General features: G+C 43.8%; 1 protein-coding gene across 2 annotated transcripts in view; it reads left to right on the top strand.

Moving 5' to 3' along the window:
• The window catches only part of GFRA1 (GDNF family receptor alpha 1), a 285,945-nt gene extending 260,613 nt beyond the window's left edge, over positions 1-25,332 (top strand). Inside the window, exons 7-9 of one of the 2 annotated variants that reach the window (XM_082267955.1) lie at positions 3,591-3,784; positions 20,694-20,747; positions 23,353-25,332. In XM_082267955.1, coding sequence (XP_082124081.1) covers positions 3,591-3,784; positions 20,694-20,747; positions 23,353-23,505 — 401 coding nt within the window. In that variant the 3' untranslated portion in view covers positions 23,506-25,332. Of the gene's footprint in view, positions 1-3,590; positions 3,785-20,693; positions 20,748-23,349 lie in introns of both variants that reach the window. The other variant, XM_082267954.1, reaches the window with a different exon arrangement.
• Positions 25,333-26,060: the final 728 nt, after the last annotated feature.

Below are 26,060 nucleotides of genomic sequence, written 5' to 3'. Positions count from 1 at the left end.
CATCCTGTCTATAATATACCCTCTAGCCAATGTTGATGAAGGAGCATCCAGCCATCCTTGACAAGCTTTACTAAGCTCTGGAGCAAATGCACTTGCAGAGTACAACTGCATTTTTTAGTGGGCTAGCAACAGCAGCCCCCATATCTCTCTGTACAGGTTTCCTTTAAAAAGTGTTTGTGTTTTTTGTACAGTTCCATTTTTATAACATGCTTTTCCCCGTCTGTTATGCAAGGCGCTGTGAGCAAGTTCACGCTTGAACGGTTCTCTTAACAAAAGAACAAAACCTCCAACATACAGATATATATATATATATATATATATATATATATACACACACACACACTGCTGATGGTGTTTGCTTTGCAGCACGATATTGGAGAATGGCCATGTGTTTGTGCTGAGAGAAATACGGAGGCATCCACTACTAAGCTTCTTCTGAAAAATTCAAGGTGCCTGGCAGCCATACCTATCCAGTGGCTTCAGCACTTTCTTTGTTACTGTCACGCCGATCGCTCTGGGTCCTGCAGTGTCCCCGGAGCACTCGAGGCGTGCTGCGGGTAGCGGCGCTCCCCCGCATCTCACACACAGTCGGTGCCTGACCCAATCAGCCCAAAACATATGAAAACCCACTTCCCCTGCCTGTCCTTGCCGCATCTTGTTGCCATTGTGCCTGGAGAAAGCGTTTGGTGTATTTTCCCTGCCTGTGTATCTGACCTTCTGCCGTTGCCCCTGACTACGAACCGTTGCCGCCTGCCTTGACCTTCTGCTTCGTCTGACCCTGCCTTTGCCTTGTCCTTCTGTACCACGCCTGAATCAGCTGTCCGTGAGGCTGAGCCATTACCGGAGGATACGACCTGGTTGCTACCGCCGCAGCAAGTCCATCCCGCCTTGCGGCGGGCTCTGGTGAAAACCGGTAGTAACTTAGAACCGGTCCCCTGGTACGGTCCACGCCATTCCCTCACTGACAGAGAGGATCCACCCCTAGTGTCGTCTTTGGCCGCTAGTCCGGACCCTGAGAGTTACTTTCATAGAACTTGCATGAAGAGAGTGAAGCCATATAAAAGTCATATCTCCCCAAGGGCATTTTAGTTCCAGGTCAGTCATTCAAGAATTACTGAAGCAACTGGGTCAGCTTTACAGCCAGGACACTAATATTTTGTGAAAACAGAGGTTAATAGTGACTGCTTTCATCTTTACTTAACGTGGCTGTAAACCCCATTGATGAAATTTGACCTAGGCACATCTATCAGTAGTGTTTACTTATCTCTCTTCAAAGCCCTAAGTCTTGTGGCTTTCTCCTGCTCCGTTATTCTATTATCAGTATAATACCTTTTGAGAAGTTCTCTGCCAACGGAGATAAAACCAGGTTGAATTTTGTGTGGGGCTATAAATAGATTAGCAGAGAGCTTGTCTATTCACAGCACAGCTCTTCATGTTTCTGCCTATCTGGGGAGGGGGGGGGGGTGCCGTTCCTACAATCAGCTGTCTTACAGTGTATGGCAAGAATCCAAACCCACAGGTGAATCAGGAAGCGAAAATTCTAACAGGATGTGCGCTTTTTAAACAGTGTGGAAAGCTGAAGACAGAAGAGATACATGTAAAACTTATGTAGGGAGATATGTCTCATCTCTGTGTATCATCTGAGGCTGTTCACTTCACTGGATATATTTTTTTCACCTCACTGGGTATGTTCTTTCTAAAATAACAAACATGATATACTTACCTGCTTACCTACTTAGCAGCTACGATCCTCCTCATCTGGGGTCCCCCGCCTGCGCTCCTGGCCCCTCCCCCTTTCCTAGTGCCCCCATAGCAAGCCCATTGGGGGCAGAAATGCAGGCTCGATCCCGAACCAGCCTCTGTGTTTCTTTTGACTCGTACAGCATGGCTAGGCCCCGCCCCTGCCCCCCGCTGACTCCTCACAAGCTGTGATTGACAGCAGTAGGAGCCAATGGCTCCCACTGCTGCCTCCATGTTGAGTGAGGAGAAAGCCACTGCTCTCAGGCACAGCACTGGATCGAATTCAGACTCAGGTAAGCATTTGGGGGGGGGGGGGGGGCAGCTGAACACAAAAGGTTTTTTTTTTTACCTTAATACAGAGAATGCATTAAAGTATAACTAAAGGCAAAACTTTATTTTTTATTTTTGGATAGAGTGGAGGGGGATTAGAACCCCTCTCAGTTTCTTTTGCTGTCTGTGCTCCCGTTAGGGAGATTCACCCTCTCTCTGTCCTGTTTACCATTATCATTAAAAGTAAAATCACTAATTTTGGGTTGTCCCCAGAAAAGTAATAGAGGGGACACTAGTCCTGGTGATCTGGGGGTCCCCAAGGAATTCCTTTAATTTTCAGGGATTACCTCTCACTTCCTGTTTCGTTAGGGGACAGGAAGTGAAGAAAAATCTCCCCAATTGGGCACAGATGGTGAACAAAAAATCTGACACAGGTTATTATCCCTCCTTACTCTATTCAAAATAAAAAAATAAAACGTTTTTCCTATAGTTCTACTTTAAGGTAAAAAAAAAAAAACTACAGCCTTTACAACCACTTTAAGATCTACATATTCATACATTGATAATGAATATTTATGACAAGATGAAGACCTTAGGCATATGGAGTACGTCCCAGGAAATCTTCATTTATATACCTTGGATGTATCCTGTATGCCCAGAACTTCTTCCCCTGACTGTGGCTCCTGTGTGAATGAAGCCTGCTAACAGTGGCTTCATTCATGAACACATTGGAACAATATTGTGACTACTGCTTCAAAAAGGGTTCTAAACCCAAAACACAGCATATCTCTATGGAGCTATTTTTATACATTGACATTTGGGGAAATCAACATTATTTAGAAGAGTCTCCTGTGACTATAGACCTACATGTTTAACTTCTATTATGGGGAAGATACATGAGCGTTTGATATAGAACCACATAGAAGAGTATCTGCTGGAAATCAATAATACTGTATATGTAAGTAATAGTCAGTGTAGCTTCATGAAACACCATATTTGTCAACAATTCGACTTTCTTTTAATAGGGAAATAAGCAAAAACGTGGCTGTGGATAAAATATACTTGGATTATTCTAAAGCCTTTGACCATTGGGAATTTTCCTTAGACAGCTAATGTGTTTGTTAAGATTTGTGTAGATGTTTATATGAAATAAGAACACAATGATATCATGCAAAAGAGGAAGAAATTCAGATCACGAAAAGTAGCCAAAAAAAAGTACAGGACAGATTCTGACATACAGTATATATGTCAATATACTGTTTATGACAAGTAAATGTAGCACCATGTAAAAAGTAAGAAAACATATATTTTTACCAAATACAAGCATAAGTACATAGCAGTAAGACACAGATTATATGGTGGACCACCTCGAGAAAGGAGGGGTATTTTTTTCCCCAAAATGTTGACTTTTTGGACCTCAGGTTTTTTTTTTTGCCTGACAACTAAGGCCAATTGCATTACCACTTTGGTATGCTACCCAAACAATCTGTATATTGTACGGCTATAAATTATTTTATATTACATGGCAGGTCCACTTGCTATATCTTTGCTTCTGTATGACTGTTGTCATTTCTGTCCAGGACACGCCATCCAGGCCTTCGGTAACGGCACCGATGTCAAGCTGCATCCAGACCCGCCAGTACAGACCACAACGTCCTCCTCATCTGTCCTCTCCAAGACCAAAAATAAAGAATCCAACTACATAGACACCATGCACATCACCAATGAGATCCCAACGCATAACGGCCTGCCAGGCTGCGACAATCTCATCCAGGTGAGCCAAGACCCATGTGCTAAATCTTGTGTCCAAAGTCCATACCCCGTGGAGCAAAATACAGCAGTATGCATGTTTTCTGATGTTGTCAACACCTGCGTTTGGCCTGGAGCATCAGTGATATTAGTAGTATATAAGTCTAACATGTTGCAGATGTAAGCGGGCCTCTATGACTGGAGGGTCCGCTACCTCCCTTTGCACATTCAAACTGGCTGCCCACTACCCAATGTGACATTAAGTCATCAAGTGAATGGGAAAGTGTGTTTGACCTGCTGGTAACACAGAGGTCATTGCTCTCAGGTGAGTGCAGTTTGTTTTCACTGGTGCAGGTTCTATCACATGAGAAATCAACTTCTTTTTCCACACTGAATTGGACCACTTAGATCTTCTGGCCATTTTGGACTGTTCCTTCTTATGTAACTTTTTAGGAATATTTCAGTTAATTATTGCGCTGCACTGTTTTATGTATCCTAAGTGCATGCCACTCCAATATTTTTTCTCTACTTCAAACAAATTCTGCTCTACAAATAATAGGACTGCAAGCTCTCATTGGAGGGCAAAAGGGAATAGCACAATTTCTGGAGATATGGAGGAGGAGAACAGGACTACTTTAAGGGATGATTGGGCTTGCAGCAGATATCTCATGGGTATCAGGATAATATCCCCCCGGAAAACATCCCCCTGGACATAATATCCCCTGGAAAATATCCCCCCGGGACAACATCTCCTGGGCAATATCCCTCGGGACAATATCCCCCAAGAAAACATCCCCCTGGACATAGGGTTAGGGTTAGAGGGGGGATATTGTCCGGGGGTATGTTGTCCAGGGGGGATATTGTCCGGGGGGATAATGTCCGGGGGATATTATCCGGGGGGGATGTTGTCCAGGGGGGATATTGTCCGGGGGGATAATGTCCGGGGGATATTATCCGGGGGGATGTTGTCCAGGGGGGATATTGTCCGGGGAGGATAATGTCCGGGGATATTATCTGGGGGGATATTGTCCGGGGGGGATATTGTCCTAGAATCATCTCATGGGTTGGCCCCCTTTTCTTAAAATAATTACCACCAAAGCCCCCACAAGCCCTCGATTTTGAGAGGAAGGGTACAGTGTGATTTGTGTGAGCAAAACAAGCATGCCAGAACTGTTGTGGGGGTGGTGAGATCCTATAACCTGCCTGATGATGAGATTCTCCAACCTGATGGGCTCATGGTAACTGCCCCATTTAAGTTTGTTGGAGATATCTTTGAAAAAATTCCAGTACAGCAGGTGGTAGTTGGGGGAGACAGGATAAGTCCTTACTGGGGAACATGCTACAATTTCAACTGCTATGAACACCATAAAAAATGTAACCAATGTCATTATTCATGTATGTGGTAGAATGCTAGTGTCACTTATAATGTATCTCTGCAAAATGCATGACACCTAAACCTCAATATCCAAGCTAATATTTCCCAATGGTGCTCCTAACTCTCAGCTTGACCCCTGCTTCTCAACATGACCCTAACACTCAACATTAAGTCTCTGGTAGCCCAATCCTTGGGCTTAGGATGCTTTGGGAGCAAAAAAAAATGGTGTATTATCACTGCAAAATTCACTAATTCAAGATCCACATTGAGGAATATATAATACAGGGGTAATGCAAGGGGCCTGTTAGGCTTGATTTATTAAAAGTACTATTATCCTTTATATTTTCTTCCCTTGTAAATGTTAGTCTGAACTTAGCACTGTGAAGGGTGACAAAAATAAATGTTAATTGCCCCAACTCAACTGTAGCTGCTTGCTCTCTGCAAATAAGGAAGGTTCTGCAGTTGGGGACATGAAAACAAGGGCAGTGAAATTATCAAGAGTGATTTCATGTATGCAATAAAAAGGTTTAGATAACAAATCTGGTAAATGAGTTCTATATTCAGCTTCCCCAAACACACACACACACTCTTCTGCAATTGTAATTTCTTTAAACCGCCAGAAGGAAGTCACATTTTCTGGCAAAATGATTTTCACATTATCAGGTTTATAAAAAAGTGTTCACTTGGGAAGAGACCCTAGAGGGGGTGATTAATTCAGTGTCAAGGTAGGAGGAGTCTTTAGGTTTCCAGATATACCTGTGTGTGATTATATATGTATATATATCCGTCTTTATATGATCTTGTGTCTGCTATTTCAATATTACCTGTATAACCTAGGGGGTAACTACAGGGGGTGCAGAGAGGGTAATTATCCCTGGGCCCATGAGGACACTACATCCATATATTACTGCCTGAAATAAATTGAAACAATATATTTTACATACCTAAAAACTCCTAACAAAATAAGTCACATTAACAAGTCATATCTACAGTACTTACAGCCCCAGTTCCAAAAAATATATAATTTTAGTTCTATTTGAAAATAATTGCTGGGATTTGCTGGCTAAAAAAAAATGTACGACCCTCAGTTCACCAATTGAAAATATTTTACGTATCTTGAAATTAAAAATATGACTTTTGAATTAGGACTTCTGAGCAGTTAGCATTCTATATCAGGCATGAATTGGACAACATTCCTCTCTCAAAATTCCAGCAACTAGTCCCCTATATAGGGCAAGTCGGAGGCTCTTGTAGGAGCCAAGGTGAGCAGCCTCCAGAACAGTAGCCGAGTCATTATCATCTGCTGTCAGCCAACGCCTGGCAAAGACCAATTTTCTTGCTAAGTAATATTTACGCCAGTCCGGTAATGCCAGCCCACCCCTGCCCCATGGTTCCTGTAAAGCACGTATGCCTATTCTGGGGGACCCCGGTGACCAGAGGAAGGAGCTGACCATGCTGTCCAATTTCTTGAAAAAGAGCTTGGGTACCCAGTGAGGGGAGTGCCAAATGAAAATAAAGTACCACTGGGAGGATCTTCATCTTAAGGAGAGTCGCCCCATTAGCGAAAGAGGTAGTTGTTTCCACGCTTGGAAATGCTGTTGGAGTCTAGGGAGAAGGGGAAGAAGATTCAAGGCATAATAGTCCTGGGGATTACGGCCCTTACGGTAACCCTGATACCCAAGTATGTCATAGTTTGGACCCAGCATAAGGGGAGATTGTCATCAGCCACGGAGTGCGCCCCCCTCATCCAGCGATAGAATCAATGATTTCCCCCAATTGACCCATAGACCTGAGAACTTACCAAATTCATCTAGGATTGATAGCGCTGCTTTCAGGGAAGGACCAGGATCACTAAGAAAGAGGAGCATGACATCTGCGTATAGTGCAAGACACTCCCGTATAGACCCTACTCTGATAGCCCCAACCTCTCTAGAGCTGCGCAATGCAATGGCAATAGGTTCCATAGTTAGGGCAAAAAGGAAAGGAGACAGGGGGCATCCCTGTCTTGTCCCCGGGGCTATACGGAAAAATTGAGAGGTAGCTAGGCCCAGGGGGATCGCCGCTCTAGGTCCAGTATAGAGGGGTGCTATCCACATCCTTAAATTCAACCCGAATCCCATAAGCTCAAGGACTGTAAGCATAAATTTCCAATCAACTGAAACGAAAGCTTTTTCAATATCAATTGACACGACAACCCGCGTCTGTGAGTCTTCCACAGGCAATTGAAGGTGGGTGAAGAGCCTCCTAATATTGGTGTCTACGGACTTTCCTGGCATGAAACCAGTCTGATCAGGGTCCACCAAGGTGTGGATAACCCCCGCCAGCCTGGTCGCCAGGATCTTGGTAAGCATTTTGAGATCCATGTTCAGGAGGGCTATAGGGCGGTAAGAAGTGCAGGCTAGAGGGTCCTTCCCTGGTTTTAAAAGTAACACCATGTAGGCATCTAGCATGGAAGGGGGTAACTACTGCTTGTCCAGGCAGTGCTGTAGAAGGGAGCTGAGATGCGGTGCCAGTTGTTCTGAGAATGACTTATAGAAGTCTGCCGGAAAGCCATCCGGTCCCATCGCCTTATGTGGGGGGGAAGGCCACAATGGCCCTCTCTACCTCCAAAGGAGTTATTGGGGCATCCAGTATGTCTCTATCCTCGTCTGTCAGTGTCGGGAGCATCATCCCCCCAAGCAGTTCCTCCAGGTCTGTGTGGTCATAGGCATAAACCGGGGCATATAAGGTCTCAAAATAAGCTCTAAATTCCTCCAGTATGTCCTGTGATCTGACACCAGGTCACCCCCGGGCCGTCTGATAACTGGGATATTAATCAGGGCATGCTGGTCAGAGGAGAAATTTTTCAATGGGGATACTGGGAGTTCTGGTCACCTAGGAGTCTCCAAGGAATTCCCCTAAATTTGCAGGAATTTTTTCTCACTTCCTGTTTGGCATGGGACAGGAAGTGGGGGGGGGGGGGATCTCAATGGGACACAGATGGTGAAAAGAAAATCTGACAGGGGTTATAACCCTTCCTAGCTCTATCCAAACTGAAAAAAAAAAGTTTTGCCTATAGTTCTACTTTTATTTCAAGTAGAACTAAAATTGTATCTTGTAGTAGTTAGTCACATTCAACTGGACTTGTTCTGTAATGTTAAATATGTTTTGTAGCTTACACAAGCCACATCTTAGAACTAAAGAAGTGGCTTGGCTAAGTTGGTCTTCCCCATTACCAAACAAGTCCAGTTAAATGTAACTATTACTAGTTATACCATGTCCTGGATAAATGAGAACTTTCAAAGACAGTTTCCAGTCCATTAGCTACCAAAGATGTCACGTAACAGGAAGCCTTTCCAAAGACTAGAGCAGCCATTCTCAACAAGTGTTCCAGCGAATCCTAGGGTTCCCTCAGAAGTTTCCTGGGGTTTCTTCTCCTTCCTTCTCCTTTTTTTTCTCCTTTCCTTTCTCCTTTCTTGGCCCTTCCTGTTAAGTTCTTCTTGGTGAAAGTTTGTTGTAAGAATTTGACACGTTGTTCATTAGGAAAACTGTATTGGGGTGGGGAGAAGGTGTATTGTTAGGGAAAGTGAAGCAGGAGTGAGGTGTAGGCACATCATTAGGAAAAGCATAGAGGGTGGGTGAATTGCTAGAGTGTCAATAAGGAAAGCATAGCAAAGGTGGAGTGGAGTGCAGTGGTGTCATTAGGAAAAATGTAGATGGTCCATTAGCTGCCAAGGATGTCCAGGAACAGGAAGCCTTTCTAAAGACTAGAGCAGCCATTCTCAACAAGTGTTCCAGGGAACGCTAGGGTTCCCCCAGAGAATGCCGGGGGTTTCTTTTCCTTTCTTCTCCTTCACCTTTCTTCTCCTTCTCCTTTCTTCTCCTTTTTTTTTTCTTTCTCCTTTCTTCTCCTTCCCCTTTCTTCTCCTTCCTTTTATCTCCTTCTCCTTTTGTCTCCGTCTCATTTCTTTTTCTTCTTTCTTCTCCTTTCTTCTCCTTCTTTCTTCTCTTTCGTATTTTTTCACCTTCTCTTTTTTTCGCCTTCTTTTTTTTCTCCTTTTTTGTTCTTCTCCTTTCTTCACCTTCTTTTTATTCTCCTTCTCCTTTTTTCTCCTCCTTTCTTCTCCTTCCCCTTCCTTCACCTTCCTTTTTCTCCTTTTTTCTCCTTCTCATTTCTTCTTTTTTTTCTCCTTTTGCTTTCTCCTCCTTCCCCTTTCTTCTCCTTCTTTTTTCTCCTTCTCCTCATTTGGTTTCTTCTTTCTTCCTTCGTCTTCTTTCTTCTTCTCCTTCACCTTTGGCTCCTTCTTTTTTTTTTTTTTTCTCCTTCTTCAGCCTTCCTTCTCCTTTTTTTTCTCCTTTCTTCACCTTCCTCCTCCTTCTCATTTGTTTGTCACACTTATATTTTACTGGAGTTTCCAGCAGGCTTGTAAAGATTCAAAATGGTTTTGCACCAGGTTGCGACCTTTCCTGTCAAGTTCTTCTTGGGCAAAATTTGTTGTAACTATTTGACAAGTTTTTCATTAGGAAAACTGTATCAGGGGTGGGGAGCAGGTGTATCATTAGGGAAAGTGAAGTGGGAGTGAGATGCAGGCATAGCCTTATGCCTCGTACACACGCATCGATTATTGCCCGGGAATTTTCAGCCAACATCCGATCGGCCGATTTTCGGCTTGTTAGTATGATGCTTCCGACAACCGACTCCGACTTTTTGGCCGAAAAAAAAATCTGGTGTGCAGGCTATAAAATTTTTGTTGGCCGTCAACACAACGGCCGATTTTCCGTCAGTCAGTACAGATTTCGGCAGACAAAAATCTGATGAGCAAGACTGGGCATGCTCAGAGAAGAAAAAACACACAGAAAGTAAACCAGAACATGACATCACTTCTGAAGTCGATTTTTGTTGGCCGAGAAAATTTGTGTGCAGTCTAGGCACATTACAACCAACAAAACACCAAACACCACTCTGGACAAAAGTCGTACGATCGGTCGAGCGATAATCGTTGCGTGTGTACGAGGCATTAGAGTGTCAATAAGGAAAGCATAGCAAAGGTGGAGTGGAGTGCAGTGGTGTCATTAGGAAAAATGTAGCATGGTGGAGTAAAAGTTGTCAGAGGGGAGTCAAAATCCCTCCAGTTTATTTGGATCGTCTAAATTTGAAATCCATTGATATCACAATGTCACAATGAGAACTTGTGACTCATCTGCTGGATGTGTCAGCGCTGTCACTATCTTCTCATAATATGATCAATACTGTGCTTTTTCCAGAAAAGATTCTGCTTACAACAACTTTTCTCAGAGTGCTTATTTTCCCAAAGCGGACTCTGCGTCTTACAACTTTCTGCTAAATCTGTCTTTGGAGGATTAGGAAGGAAACTTGTAACCAGATTTGAGATAATTCATATACATTTGTTTCAGCTCTTTACTATTCTAGGTAGAGAAAGCTGTTTTTTAGGAAAAATATAAAAAAAACCCCATTTTATTGACACAAGAATTCCTATAAAATGATTAAATAAACAGTATTTGTCTCTCTTCATACTTCCTTGCGGTGTGGGGGCAGCGCCACTGAAAGGGAGAATTTTGGTACTTCATGGAGATGGGATTTAAATTAGAAACAAAGACAAAACAAATTATACTTTGGATTAGAGTAATGCCCCATACACACGTGCAGATTATCTGCAGACTTTTGTCTGCAGACTTACCAAAACCATATAATATGAGGTCAAACCTAAACACTTTCAATTTGTATGCAATCCGGCAGGCCCTTGCACTACATAGAAAAGGTAAGTCTGCAGACAAAAGTCTGCAGATAATCTGCACGTGTGTACGGGGCATAAGGGAGGGTTATAACCCCTGCCAGATTTTTTTTTATTTTTTGCTATCTGTGCCCCATTGGGGAGATTTTTCTTCACTTCCTGTCCCACTGCACAGGGGTATTTCTCTTTCCCTGGAGCTCAGCTTTAAAACCTGGAAATCATACCCTCCTAGGAATAGGGTGAACAGTAAAGGTGCAGGTAGAGGGTGAAGGAGGCTGTCCTCAATCATCACTCCCTAAAAAGTCCAAAAATTTAGACCGCACTCAAGGTAGTAAGATGAAAGCAAATGAACTCCTTTATTCCTCATAAATGAAGCAAATAGACAGTGCACAAACAGACGTGTCGGGTTGACGCGTTTCACGATGCTGTAGATAGCTTACTCATAACCACACACCCCTCAATCATCTCTCCCTCCCATCACCCCTACCAGGGAACCTTGACAGTCAGGCTCAGTTAGACCACGTACAAAGTCCATTAACTCAGCTCTGACCATTAGGAGGACTCCTGTTGGTCACCCTCCACCCAGGGAATCTTGAAAGACAGGCTCAGGTATATCGCCTACAAAGTCCACTAACTCAGCTCTGACCATTAAGGGGACTGCTCTGAGTCACCCCTACCAGGGAACCTTGACAGTTAGGCTCAGGTAGACCACCTGCAAAGTCCACAAGCTCAGCTCTGACCATTAGGGGGACTGCTGTTGGTGTTTTTCATCTGCCCCCCCAAGCTGAAGGCTCCCCTACAGGACCAGTATATCCAGAGTATGAAAAGCCAGATACTCTCAGAGTAAAGAATCTAAACGAATGAACTGTAAGTAATTATCTATGATGTGTACTGCCAATAAGACTGGATATTATTTCCATTTATCAAAGCTTCCAGTAAACTCTGTCAGCTCCAAGCCTGAGCTTATTCCCTCCTTCTCCACCTGATGCTTTATTACATACAGGTCCATCTCAAAAAATTTGAATATTATCAAAAAGTTAATTTATTTTAGTAATTCAATTCAAAGAGTCAAACTCGTATATTTTATATAGATGCGTTATACACAGAGTGATATATTTCAAGCATTTTTATTTTTTTTTTTATTTTAAAGATTATGGCTTACAGCTAATGAAAACCCCAAATTCAGTATCATTTTCAGAAAATTAGAATATTAAATAAGACCAATAAAAAAAAAAAAGGATTTTTAATACAGAAATGTTGGCTTACTGAAAAGTATGTCCATGTACAGTATAGTATGCTCTCAATACTTGGTCGGGCTCCATTTGCATGAATTACTGCATCAGTGCAGCGTGGCGTGGAGGCGACCAGCCTGTGGCACTGCTGAGGTGTTATGGAAGCCCAGGTTGCTTTGATAGCGGCCTTTAGCTCATCTGAATTGTTGGGTCTGGTGTCTCTCATCTACCTATTGATTATACCCCACGGATTCTCTATGGGGTTTAAGTTAGGTGAGTTTGCTGGCCAACCAAGCACAGTGATACTATGATCATTAAACCAGGTATTGGTAGTTTTGGCAGTGTGGGCAGGTGCCAAGTCCTGCTGGAAAATGAAATCAGCATCTCCATAAAGCTGGTCAGCAGAGGGAAGCATGAAGTGCTCTAGAATTTCCTGGTAGAGGGCTGCGCTGGCTTTGGACTTGATAAAACACAGTGGACCAGCACCAGTAGATGACATGGATCCCCAAATCATCACCGGCTGTGGAAACTTCACACTGGACTTCATGCAACTTTGATTCTGTGCCTTTCCACTCTTTCTCCAGACTCTGGGACCTTGATTTCTAAATGAAATGCAACATTTTCCACAGTCTGTGATGATTTGGTGAGCCATGTCATCTGCTAGTGTTGGTCCACTGTGTTTTATCAAGTCCAAAGCCAGCGCAGCCCTCTACCAGGAAATTCTAGAGCACTTCATGCTTCCCTTTGCTGACTAGATTTATGGGGATGCTGATTTCAGTTTCCAGCAGGACTTGGCACCGCCCACACTGCAAAAACTACCAATACCTGGTTTAATGATCATGGAATCACTATTCTTGATTGGCCAGCAAACTCGCCTGACCTAAACCCCATAGAGAATCTGTGGAGTATTGTCAAGAGGAATAGGAGAGACACCAGACCTAACAATGCAGATGAGCTGATGAGCTGATGACCCAACAATGCAGATGAGCTCAGGTCGCTATCAAAGCAACCTGAGCTTCCATAATCACCTCAGCAGTGCCACAGGCTGATCGCCTCCATGCCACACCGCATTGATGCAGTAATTCATGCAAAAGCAACCCCCAACCAAGTATTGAGTGCATACTATACTGTATATAAACATACTTCTCAGTAAGCCAACATTTCTGTATTCAAAATCCTTTTTTTATTAGTGTTATGTAATATTCTAATTTTCTGAGATACTGAATTTTGGGTTTCCACTAGCTGTAAGCCTTAATCATCAAAATTAAAAAAAAATAAATACTTGAAATATATCACTATGTGTTTTACGCATCTATATAAAATATATGAGTTTCAGTTTTTGAATTGAATTACTGAAATAAAGTGACTTTTTGATGATATTCAAATTTTTTGAGATGCACCTGTATTACAGGACCAACTATTGTGAAAATGGTGATAGTGACGACTTGGGCAGCTCACCATGGGATGGGTCATTCTGTCCTCACATGTAGCCAAACTGCGGTTAACCTGGAAGGCATCTGAGCAATGAGTAATGAATCACTTCACCCGTCTTTGATCCAAGGTTTGAGGCCCCACCTCAGACTCCAGATTTGCTGTGCACACAATTTTTGTCTTTTAACAAGAGACAACAATGTCAGCACAGAGTGGCATCCGCTGTTATCTCAGCTAAGCCACCGTGACACGTCCCAAACACAACACCGAGAGACAGACGCAATCGGCTCCATGTGCGCGACGCGGGCCCAATGACCCAGCAGCTGTCACACAGGGTGACGGCTCAGCGTCTCTGTGTTTTATTGCAGTAATTGGGATGCAGAGCTCGAATCCTTCGCTTAACCATTTAGGTTATTTCCCGGAGAGAGGCGTGCGCCGCCAATGGAGCCGAGGGAGGGGGGCCAACGCAGGCATATTGGGATCCGGCTGGCTGAATCTGCAACATTCCGGCAGATGGAATTAAAATGTGCTCACTCGGCATGTGTGTGCGGTGAGCCCCGCGGAGCGGTCGTCCAGCTGCAGACCGTTATGTGCCAAGCGGGACAGCAACTTCAGAGATCTGTCCGCGGATGGGCATGGGAGGGGAGGATTGGAACACAGGGGGATGCCAAACTCTGCATTATGTCTATGTTAATTGCTGGTTCTGATCGGCGATGGGGGACAGACAAGCTGAAGGGCTGTTGACATAAATCTCTGGTGACTCGTACTAAGTCATGTGAAAAAACAGACACAAATTGCCAACTAAAGCGTAAATAAAGTTTTCACAGTGCAAACAGCGGCGGTATGGAGGAGATCGTCTTTCTGCCGTCAGCCAACAGTTACCGCAGACAACAATCTAGATGAAGTTTGATCTTATCTGTAGAATGAAATAATGAAAACACAACCCTGACCAATGCAGGAATCACACCCTGACCAATGCAGAAATCAAACCAGATCTAAGATTGATCCAACCCTGGCCGATGCAGAAATCACACTAGATCTAAGCTTCACCCAACCCTGACCCATGCAGGAATCACAGGGGATCTAGGATTCATCCAACCCTGACCAATGCAAGATTCACAGGGGATATAAGATTCACCAAACCCTGACCAATGCAGGAATCACACCCTGACCAATGCAGAAATCACACCAGATCTAAGCTTCACCCAAACCTGACCAATGCAGGAATCACACAGGATCTAAGATTCACCCAACCCTGACCAATGCAGGAATCACACAGGATCTAAGATTCACCCAACCCTGACCAATGCAGCAATCACACCAGATCTAAGATTGATCCAACCCTGACCGATGCAGAAATCACACTAGATCTAAGCTTCACCCAACCCTGACCAATGCAGGAATCACACAGGATCTAAGATTCACCCAACCCTGACCAATGCAGCAATCACACCAGATCTAAGATTAATCCAACCCTGACCGATGCAGAAATCACACTAGATCTAAGCTTCACCCAACCCTGACCAATGCAGGAATCACATGGGATCTAGGATTCATCCAACCCTGACCAATGCAAGATTCACAGGGGATCTAAGATTCACCCAACCCTGACCAATGCAGGAATCGCACCCTTACCAATGCAGAAATCACACTAGATCTAAGCTTCACCCAACCCTGACCCATGCAGGAATCACACGGGATCTAGGATTCATCCAACCCTGACCAATGCAAGATTCACAGGGGATATAAGATTCACCAAACCCTGACCAATGCAGGAATCACACCCTGACCAATGCAGAAATCACACCAGATCTAAGCTTCACCCAAACCTGACCAATGCAGGAATCACACAGGATCTAAGATTCACCCAACCCTGACCAATGCAGGAATCACACAGGATCTAAGATTCACCCAACCCTGACCAATGCAGCAATCACACCAGATCTAAGATTGATCCAACCCTGACCGATGCAGAAATCACACTAGATCTAAGCTTCACCCAACCCTGACCAATGCAGGAATCACACAGGATCTAAGATTCACCCAACCCTGACCAATGCAGCAATCACACCAGATCTAAGATTGATCCAACCCTGACCGATGCAGAAATCACACTAGATCTAAGCTTCACCCAACCCTGACCAATGCAGGAATCACATGGGATCTAGGATTCATCCAACCCTGACCAATGCAAGATTCACAGGGGATCTAAGATTCACCCAACCCTGACCAATGCAGGAATCGCACCCTTACCAATGCAGAAATCACACCAGATCTAAGCTTCACCCAAACCTGACCAATGCAGGAATCACACAGGATCTAAGATTCACCCACCCCCGACCAATGCAGCAATCACACCAGATCTAAGATTGATCCAACCCTGACCGATGCAGAAATCACACTAGATCTAAGCTTCACCCAACCCTGACCAATGCAGGAATCACAGGGGATCTAGGATTCACCCAACCCTGACCAATGCAAGATTCACAGGGGATCTAAGATTCACCCAACCCTGACCAATGCAGGAATCACTTTGGATGTAAGATTGACCTAGCCCTGACCAATGCAGAAATCACACCAGATCTAAGCTTCACCCAACCCGAACCAGTGCAGGAATCACACCAGATCTAAGATCAGCCCAACCCTGACCAATGCAGGAATCACACCAGATCTAAGATCAGCCCAACCCTGACCAATGCAGGTATCACACCAGATCTAAGATCAGCCCAACCCTGACCAATGCAGGTATCACACCAGATCTAAGATCAGCCCAACCCTGACCAATGCAGGTATCACACCAGATCTAAGATCAGCCCAACCCTGACCAATGCAGGAATCACACCAGATCTAAGATCAGCCCAACCCTGACCAATGCAGGAATCACACCAGATCTAAGATCAGCGCAACCCAGACCAATGCAGGAATCGCACCAGATCTAAGATCAACCCAACCCTGACCAATGCAGGAATCATACCGGATCTAAGATTCATCCAACTTTGACCAGTGCAGGAATCACACCGGATCCTAGATCACATGGTCTTGGGCTTCTATGAAGCTTGTGGATGTTTATGCCATTAGAGATTGCAGCAGTGAGTCTACTGCGTTCAGAACCCTGTCGGGTTATCTTGAAGTAAAACAGAAAGATCAGTAAGACACAACCACTGTGCAGCATTGCTAAGGCGAAAGCATAACCTGCTAATGTAATGAGAACATTCATATTCCCAAATTGGGGTTAGCATTTCAGAGATTAAATTATGGATCTAAGGTTTACCCAACCTTGGCCTATGCAAGAATCACTCTGGATCTAAGATTCATCCAACTCTGACCAATGCAGGAATCACACCGGATCCTATATCACATGGTCTTTGGCTTCTATGAAGCTTGTGGATGTTTATGCCATTAGAGATTGCAGCAGTGAGTCTACTGCATTCAGGAACCTGTCGGGTTATCTTGAAGTAAGACAGAAAGATCAGTAAGACACAACCACTGTGCAGCATTGCTAAGGCGAAAGCATAACCTGCTAATGTAATGAGAACATTCATATTCCCAAATTAGGGTTAGTTTTTCAGAGATTAAATATTAGGCTATGTGCTAAGGGTTTGTTTTTATGATTAAAGATGAAGAAGCTCATAGTGTGCAGTGAAATCAAAAAAAAGTTATTTCAGTACAACTGTGCAAGGCTGAAGGGAAGGCTGGAGGGACCTGCAATGGGTTCACTGTAATGGCGGCCCCATTGTATTAATCATGGCCAATCTCTGATCATTACATGAGCATCTCAGTTTGCGTTCCTTCATATAAATGGGTAATGGGTCGCTTTATTTATGTGGTTGAGCCTGAAAAGGCTGTTTAATAGACTATAATATGAGGAAGTTATGTCATATTATGACAAGGAAAAAACAAGTGATCATAAATGACAACTCAAATGGTAAAATCTGTGCCTGTCTCTGTATATTTTCCATATGACTTAATATCAGATGCAGCGATGTTCAGGGAATGTGGAGACTAATGTTCCTTTTTTCTGTCTTTTTTTGCATGATCAGCTTTTCTTTCCAGCAGAAAACTTTTAGTTCCAAAGCAAAAACATTTCTGCCTATAGGGTGACCACTCTGACTTGCATGGTCTCCTTGATGGTCAACCGTTGTCACCTGTTGTGTGCCCTCATGTAAGCATGTGCTGGGATCACATGCCTACATCCCGGCACTGATGAGTATAACAAATGGTGATGTTCTCCACTGACATTGACACCCCCCCCCCCACACACACACACATATACACACACACACACTTTACTGCCTACTGCCAATGCCATTGACAACATCTCCTGCATTGAGGACATGCTAAGCATCAAGGGACATGGCGGCCCAAAGCAGCTTGTCACGTGATATATAATTGGCGTGCATTATGTGTGCTCAGCGACCAGGAAGTTCAGACTTTTCTCATTGGGGTTTATTATTGCTTCAACAAACAGCTTATGGATGCAGGTTTTTATTTTAATTGGTTTATATTTGCCTTTTGGTTGAAATGATGGACATCTTTCATGAAATAAACGTACATAACAACGTAACAAACAATTACAATCGTAGAAGCAACAATATATCTGCAGCAAAGTCTATACGGAGTTATGCCCCGGGCATTCACATTAGGTTGTAAAGCAGGTTAAGGCTAGAGCAGACAGATAATTGTGTAGCAAAGGACTTTTGAGGGCATATGAAAGATTATGGTACCACACAAATACATAAAAAAATATATATATCATTATACATAAAGTTAAAAACACAAATAAAAAAACATGTCCATCTGTTCTGACAGAAAGCTCACATATACAGTATGTTCTACATGTGAGTTTCTGTAAATCAATAAAATGGTCAACATGGAATCTCAACACGTTTCAAACATCTGTTGTCTTCTTCAGGAGGACAGGTGAACACAATATGTTACCCATGCAATTGAACTAACTCCTTTAGGAACAATTTGTAATGACATCCTCTACAGAGCGTTGGTAAAGTGAACCAATGCTTCCATAGGGACAGAAGGGAGAGCCAAAGGAGCAAATGGTCCTATGTCCCACATGAACAACGCTGAACGTGTTGGTCATTTGGGACATAGAACCCTTTTATGACGACTGACTAACTGGCCTGGCGGCTATTCTGGCATCCCTTGTGCTATGATTGGGTGACTTCTGGTCTTTTTGCTCTTCTTACTGTTCCCATGGAAGCATTGGTTCACATTGGCAACACTCTGTAGTGGATGCCATTACAAATTGCTCTTAAAGGAGTTTGTTCAACTGCATGGGTAACATATCGTGTTCACATGTGCTGCTGAAGAAGACAACGGATGTTTGCAACGCGTTGAGCTTGCATGTGTACTGTATAATTTATTTTCATAAACTCATACGTAGAACATATATGTGAACTTTCTGTCAAAAAAGATGGACTTTGTTTTTATATTTGTGTTGTAAGCTTTTTGTTTAATTTTGCTATTTTTATGTATTTGTACGATACGAGAATCTTCCATATGCCCTCATAAGTCCTTTGCAACACAATTTTAGGTCTGGTCTATGATATACAGGATGTCAGCATGTGTAGACATAGAACTCTCTCCTTTTGTGACTCCCATTAAGGCTATGTTCCCCCGTTTTTCACACACTCCCGTGCATCGCATGTAGGGCCGCCCATTCATTTCAATGGGCTGTCCTATGCATGAGAAACGCATTGTTAGCAAGAGCATGGGGGCGCCAATAAAATGTAATAGATGTGTGGGGGTGCCAATAAAATTAAATGGCACCGTTTCACGTCTGCTAAAGGGCAGAGCTCTTCTGCGCATGTCGGGACAACGTGCGATTTTGCACATGTGCCCGACCCACACTAGTGTGAACCTAGACTAAATGTGATGTTTCTATTCTGAATGGCATCCCAGCACACCTTGCAATGGACATGCACTGTGGTTGCTATGCTTTGGCACTGTGCTACATCACACATCAATCCGAAAGGGCATTGGGGAGCCATTAAGCTTGGTTCACACCTACAGGTGCGACCAAGTGCGAGCGCGTGTACAGCAGCCCATTAATTTCGCATGAGAAATACAGGAAGGAAGTCCCAGACTCTTTTACAAAATTGGCGCACGTGAAAATGTGGCCTATATGCATATGCCTAGGGCTCCCAATAACAACTGAAAAATACAATTGCTAAATGGCAGTGTGTTTCTCTGCAAGTCAGGAAAGCACACAATTTTCCGACACGCCGTAGTGTGAACCTAGCCTTTAGAATGAATGGCACCAAATCGAACCTACACATTTTACATGTACCCCAGCTACATAGTGTGTGACCAAACATTTCCCTCCCAGTATCAGATGACCCATTAGGTCACTCCAGGTTTGTGCCTTTTGCATGCATGCTGCATTTAACTCTGTCAACAATAGCGTATTTCGATGTGTTAGAATGCACCTTGCAAAAATAAAACATCCTACTTTTTTCAGTGTGCAATAACAAAGCGCATTGGTATTAAATGAAGCAATAGGACATAAGGGAAATTGCCTTGACTATGCACTGGGACTTCACTAGCATATGCTGCCCAACAAGGCTGGTGTGAATGAGCCCCTGAATGCTGAAGAGCAGTCATTCTCTGACCCCTGGCATTCATACTGGTAATGTCACTCTTATAATTTCAGTCTAAATGGCCTATGACATGCACACCGCTCCATGAGCCAAAGCATGCCAGCTTCCATCTGAGACTTCTCCCCCAGGTGCGTGACTAATTCCCTTTAAATCCAGTCACTCCTCCACCGTCTGGATTGTCATCATTAATTTCCATCCAGACTTTTCCTGGCTGGCCAACAATTATCATAAGAACGCATTCGAGAACAAAGAAGGATGCGTCAGTCGGACATCAATATATCAGCCGGTCGCTATAACGAGCTGCCAAGCAGCCGGTTCCAGCTAATTAATACGGCTGATGGCGCTGGATTATTCTCAGCATCTTGCCATGTAATTAATTTCACCGGTTACAATGAGAATCCTTTAACCGAGGGAGGCTTTGTGTGTTTGCTAAGGAACATGGCGAGAAAAAAAAATGTTCTTCATTCTGTGCGAGCAACTGGCGGCGATGCGTGTCACCGGCTCATCACAGACGTCTCAATTAAAGTGTTTTCTTTTTTTTTTTTCCTAGGCGCAGAGAATGAAATTAAACGACACTGTGGACACCCAACTCTGCCTGGCGGAGGTGAGCTGAGCATTCTTAGAAAAGTTACTAAAGATGAACTTTTTATTGGCAGTTCTTTCCAAAAATCAATGATTCAGCGAATTTCCTCCCAGGCTGCTCATATCTCTAGAAACATTTAGTAGAAAGATCTCCCCAGTAGATTTCCCAGCTTCACAACAAATGATGGTGTCACCCCCATCCAATAGACTCTCAATGTAGAATTAAATGAGAAGTATGGGATAGGCTTAATAATTGACAAATATTATCATGATCACAAATCAGACACTTCATCTGTCATGTAGGTCCCAGTAATGGTCCATTTGTTGTGCGAAAGTTTAGAGGGGGCAGCTACAACTACAGCAATCCACCCCCTCTCTCTGTCCCTCCTACTGGGAGATGTGGCAGTCCCTACTGAGTAAAAAAGTTTAGGCACTGTGCTATTCCTGTGTATCGTAGAAAATAAGTGGTATAGACATGGCTGGATCCGGGGGGTGTTGGTGAGGGCTGTTTCAGTTGTGCCCCACCATCCTCCATGGAAACTGTGCCCATTAAGCTCCTTCTGACATCCTCTTACTGCACACAGTCTGAACACAGCACATCTCCCCTCTCCCTCCCGCCTCCTTTCACATAGTACACAGCTTAGATCAATTCTCTTACTTACAGACAGCCTCTATCTTCTGTGTAGCTGCCTGCTATGCTGCATAGCTGTTTTTATCTGGGAATTTTACAGGTCACAACTGCAGCGTAGCAGGCAGCTACACAGTGTACAGATAGAGCCTGTCTGCAAAAAAAAATCCATCTGAGCTGTGTACCGTGTGAGAGCGGGAGAGCAGACAGCCAAGAGCCGACATCAGTCAAGCAGAGGAGAAGAAGAGGAGGTGGATCCGACAAGATTATCGGCATAAGAATCCAGAGAACCCCCCCACAGATATTTACCTTGATTTTAACAGAAAGGGTGCACTTCTCAGAAGGCTGGAAAGATTTTTATGTATTAGCAGCTCACAGGGACTAGGATGAAGTTAAAAACAAGAAAACTCATACTTCTCTTTTAATGAATAATTTTGGACTAGAGCTGTGATTATGTGGAAGGTGCACCGACCAATACTGATGCTGGGAAATCTCATCATTATGGGAGAGGCAGAGATGCAAACTACTGCAAGGAAATCTCACCATTGCGGGAGGGGCAGTAATACAAGAAACTGTAGGGAAATATCACCATTGTGGGAGGGGCAGAGACACCAACTACTTCAAGGACATCTCACCATTGTGGGAGGGGCAGAGACACCAACTACTTCAAGGACATCTCACCGTTGTGGGAGGGGCAGTGACAGAAACTACTGCAGGGAAATCTCACCATTGTGGAGGGGCAGAGACACAAACTACTTCAAGGACATCTCACCGTTGTGGGAGAGGCAGTGACAGAAACGACTGCAAGGAAATCTCACCATTGTGGGAGGGGCAGAAACACAAACTACTGCAAGGAAATCTCCCCGTTGTGGGAGGGGCAGTGACAGAAACTACTGTAGGGAAATATCACCATTGTGGGAGGGGCAGAGACAAAAACTACTTGCAAGGAAATCTCACCGTTGTGGGAGGGGCAGAGACAGAAACTACTGCAGGGAAATCTCACCATTGTGGAGGGGCAGAGACACAAACTACTTCAAGGACATCTCACCATTGTGGGAGAGGCAGTGACAGAAACGACTGCAAGGAAATCTCACCATTGTGGGAGGGGCAGAAACACAAACTACTGCAAGGAAATCTCCCCGTTGTGGGAGGGGCAGTGACAGAAACTACTGCAGGGAAATCTCACCATTGTGGAGGGGCAGAGACACAAACTACTTCAAAGACATCTCACCATTGTGGGAGGGGCAGTGACAGAAACGACTGCAAGGAAATCTCACCATTGTGGGAGGGGCAGTGACAGAAACTACTGTAGGGAAATATCACCATTGTGGGGGGGTGGGGGGGGGCAGAGACACAAACTACTTGCAAGGAAATCTCACCGTTGTGGGAGTGACAGTGACACAAACTAGTTTAGGAAATCTCACCATTGTGAGAGGGGCAAAGACAAACTACTGTAGGGAAATCTCACCATTGCGGGAGGGGCAGAGACACAAACTACTGCAGGGAAATCTCACTATTGTGGGAGGGGCAGGGCATTGAAATCTCTATCCCTCCCGGTAGAGACACATACTGCTGCAGATAAATCTCATTTTCTAGAGAAAAGAAGAGGAGACCTTTTCCCCTGAAATGCGTTGGCTCAATAAACATGTTTACTAATCATTAATCTTCATGGGTGTTCTTACTAGGTGCTCCTATCCCCATACTTAAAAATTGATTATTGATTAAACAGTGCACTTACCATGACACTGAGCAGCCTAAGACTGAAAACAGGGTCCCTATACATCATACCTCCATTGTATATTGGCGTCCTTAAAGGAGCACCACCCCATTATACAAACAAATAAAATCTAAACTTTCATTTGACCAGGCAAACATATGATCTCTAGAATCAATAACTTTTGTCAGAGGATAGGCTTCGCAAAGCACAAAAATGTCATGTATACTGTATATAAAAGTCTAACCTAGTGCCTGTCTTTTTTTTTTTTTTTTTGCACAGCAGTCTCTCGGAAAGGACAACATAGTTGGACGATCTTCCAGTGATCCCATTTCCGCCGACAACTCCTCTGCGATTTCATCTAGGTCCGGAACAGCACTCCTACTGCTGACTGTGACGCATTGGCTGTTCCTCGGCTCCCCCATCCTGACGTTATAGCCGCACCACAACACACGGACCTGATTAAGACAACAAAAATATATAATTATATATTCCGTACGATTGATATTATTCACTTTCCTACCCTCTCGATCACCTGAAATTGACGTACTGGAAAAAGAACGGAATATTCTGGAACGTCGCAGAAGAAGACCAAAAGCAAAAGGGGCCACGCAACTATGTGGTGGATCTGGGCATGCGTTGTGTTTTAAAAAAAAAGCAAAAAAGCAAAAGAACGTTTGTAAATTTGGTTGTTGATAAACTATTTTTCCACCCGTGAAGAGGAAATTCCTACCTTATCCTATTTATAGCATTTTTTTATGATTTCATTACTTTCCAAAGTTCTTTAAAAAGAGGCCAAATGTACATACCGTAGCAGGCCAATCGCCAAAGTGCTTGTGTTCGTTAAATACTGCTTCGTCTGATTTCCTTCAGTGTTTCTCTTTTTATGTCTCTTATAACATCACGTGGCCCAGTGATCTCACCATGCCATCTTTGGTTGGGGGACAACATCATCTTAAGTTCTCAGTGAGGCAGTTTTTGAAGCGATCTCTTGCATGATCCAATAATCTGACCCAACATCTTTGGTCGGGAGTTGACAAAATCTTGAGCTCTCAATGAGTTAGTTTTGGAAATGATATCTCCTTTGGCTCCACAATCTTACTCCACCATTTTTGGTCAGGAGTTGAATACATCTTGAGCTCTTATTGAGGCAATTTTGGAAATTACATCTCTCTTCACCCAACGATCTCACCCCGGCGTCTTTGGTTGGAGATGACAACATCTTGAGATCTCAGCAAGGCAATTTGGAAATGATGTCTTGCATGACCCAGTGATCTCACCCCTCTCCCACGTAATTTTCAGTTGGGTGATAATGTCAAGTTCTCAGCGAGGCAAAATTTGTAAAAGACATGGCTTCCTCAGTATGTTAAATATGACAGGTGGTGAAGGGTAGGGGCCTCTTTGGGTTTGGGGTGCTATTGAATCACAGACATGGATTTTAGTAGACAGCCTCAATAGAAAGATTAGAAAACAAAACCCAACTTCTGGTTGGAAGAGGCAAAAAACAAAAAAAGAAAACCAAACCAAAAAAAAAAAAGGAATGCTATTCCGGTTCAATATGTGCGCCATTTTTTTCAAATGTTTATCCAAGGAAAATCTGTTTTCCCAAATGAATTTGCACACCCAGTTCCAGTTGTCCCCCCTTATCCTCTCCTGTCTGTTCTAAAAGAACAAGCAACGTGTATAATCTAAAGCTGCCATATGTCCCCCCTTACAGTGTACATATGGCGACTTCGCAGGAGGTGACCGCGCAGCGCAAGACTCGACACAAAGTGTTTGATGCAAAGATTCTTTTGCCTTTCTTTACCAGTTTCAAGCTGATGCATATTCATATTAATATTGGCTACGATTCTCTGGACTCGCTAACAAGTACGTTTAGATGCTAGCGACATGCCAGGAGCCTCATTACGATTACAGTTAACGAAGAACAACGTTGTGTACACAAGGAGAAAAAAAGAAATCACAAGCACTGTGTTTGCCTTAATGAAGCATGGTTTCATAATCCCTTGTACAGAGATTAATATTGTGCGCAGTACAAAAAAAATTAAATAAATAAAAAGAGAGTATTTGGCTCAGAGGACTTTGGATCTGGGCTGCGCTTGTTTTCCTAAACGGAACACAGACAGTCTGTCGCAGCTGCTTATGTAATCCTCTGACTGCAGCCGTCTTAGAGAAATGAGCAAAAGGTTGGTGTGCTATCTCAGCTTTACTTGGTTCGGGTTGCTGCTTTTGTACGTTGCTCATACAATTGGTGTAAGAATTGCTACTGGGCTGTAAGGTGGACTCCATGCTAAACCAGCAGTTTGGTTAAAGGTGGGCACTGAAGAGCTCAACCTCTCATCAGCTTTTTATAAATCCCAGACTCCAGTGGAGAAATTTTCCTGCAGTAGTTTGTGTCTCTGCCCCTCCCACAATGGTGAGACTTTCCCATTAGTCATCTGTGTCTCTGCCTCTCCCACAATGGCGAGATTTCCCTGCAGTAGTTTGTGTCTTTGCTCCTCCCACAATAGTGAGATTTCCCTGCAGTCATTTGTGTCTCTGCTCCTCTCACAATAGTGAGTTCCCCTCCAGTATATTGCATCTCTGCCTCTCCAACAATGGTATGACTTTCCCTTCAGTAATTTGTGTCTCTGCCCCTCCCACAATGTAAGATTTCCTGCAGTAGTTTGTGTCTCTGCACCTCCCACAATAGTGAGATTTCCTGCAGTATTTCGCATCTCTGCCCCTCCCACAATGATGGAACTTTCTCTTCGGTAATTTGTGTCTCTGCCCCTCCCACAATGGCAAGATTTCCCTGCAGTAGTTTGTGTCTCTGTGCCTCCCACAATAGTGAGTTCCTCTACAGTAGATTGCATCTCTGCCCCTCCTACAATGGTGAGGCTTTCCCTTCAGTATTTTGTGTCTCTGCCCCTCCCACAATGCTGAGACTTTCCCTTCAGTATTTTGTGTCTCTGCCCCTCCTTCAATGGTGAGACTTTCCCTTCAGTATTTTG

This window comes from Pelophylax lessonae (assembly GCF_965119305.1).
Source record: "Pelophylax lessonae genome assembly, chromosome: 9".
NCBI classification, from domain to species: Eukaryota; Metazoa; Chordata; class Amphibia; order Anura; family Ranidae; genus Pelophylax; species Pelophylax lessonae.
Note: the sequence above shows the minus strand (reverse complement) of the source record. Positions and strands in the feature narration are given on the sequence as shown.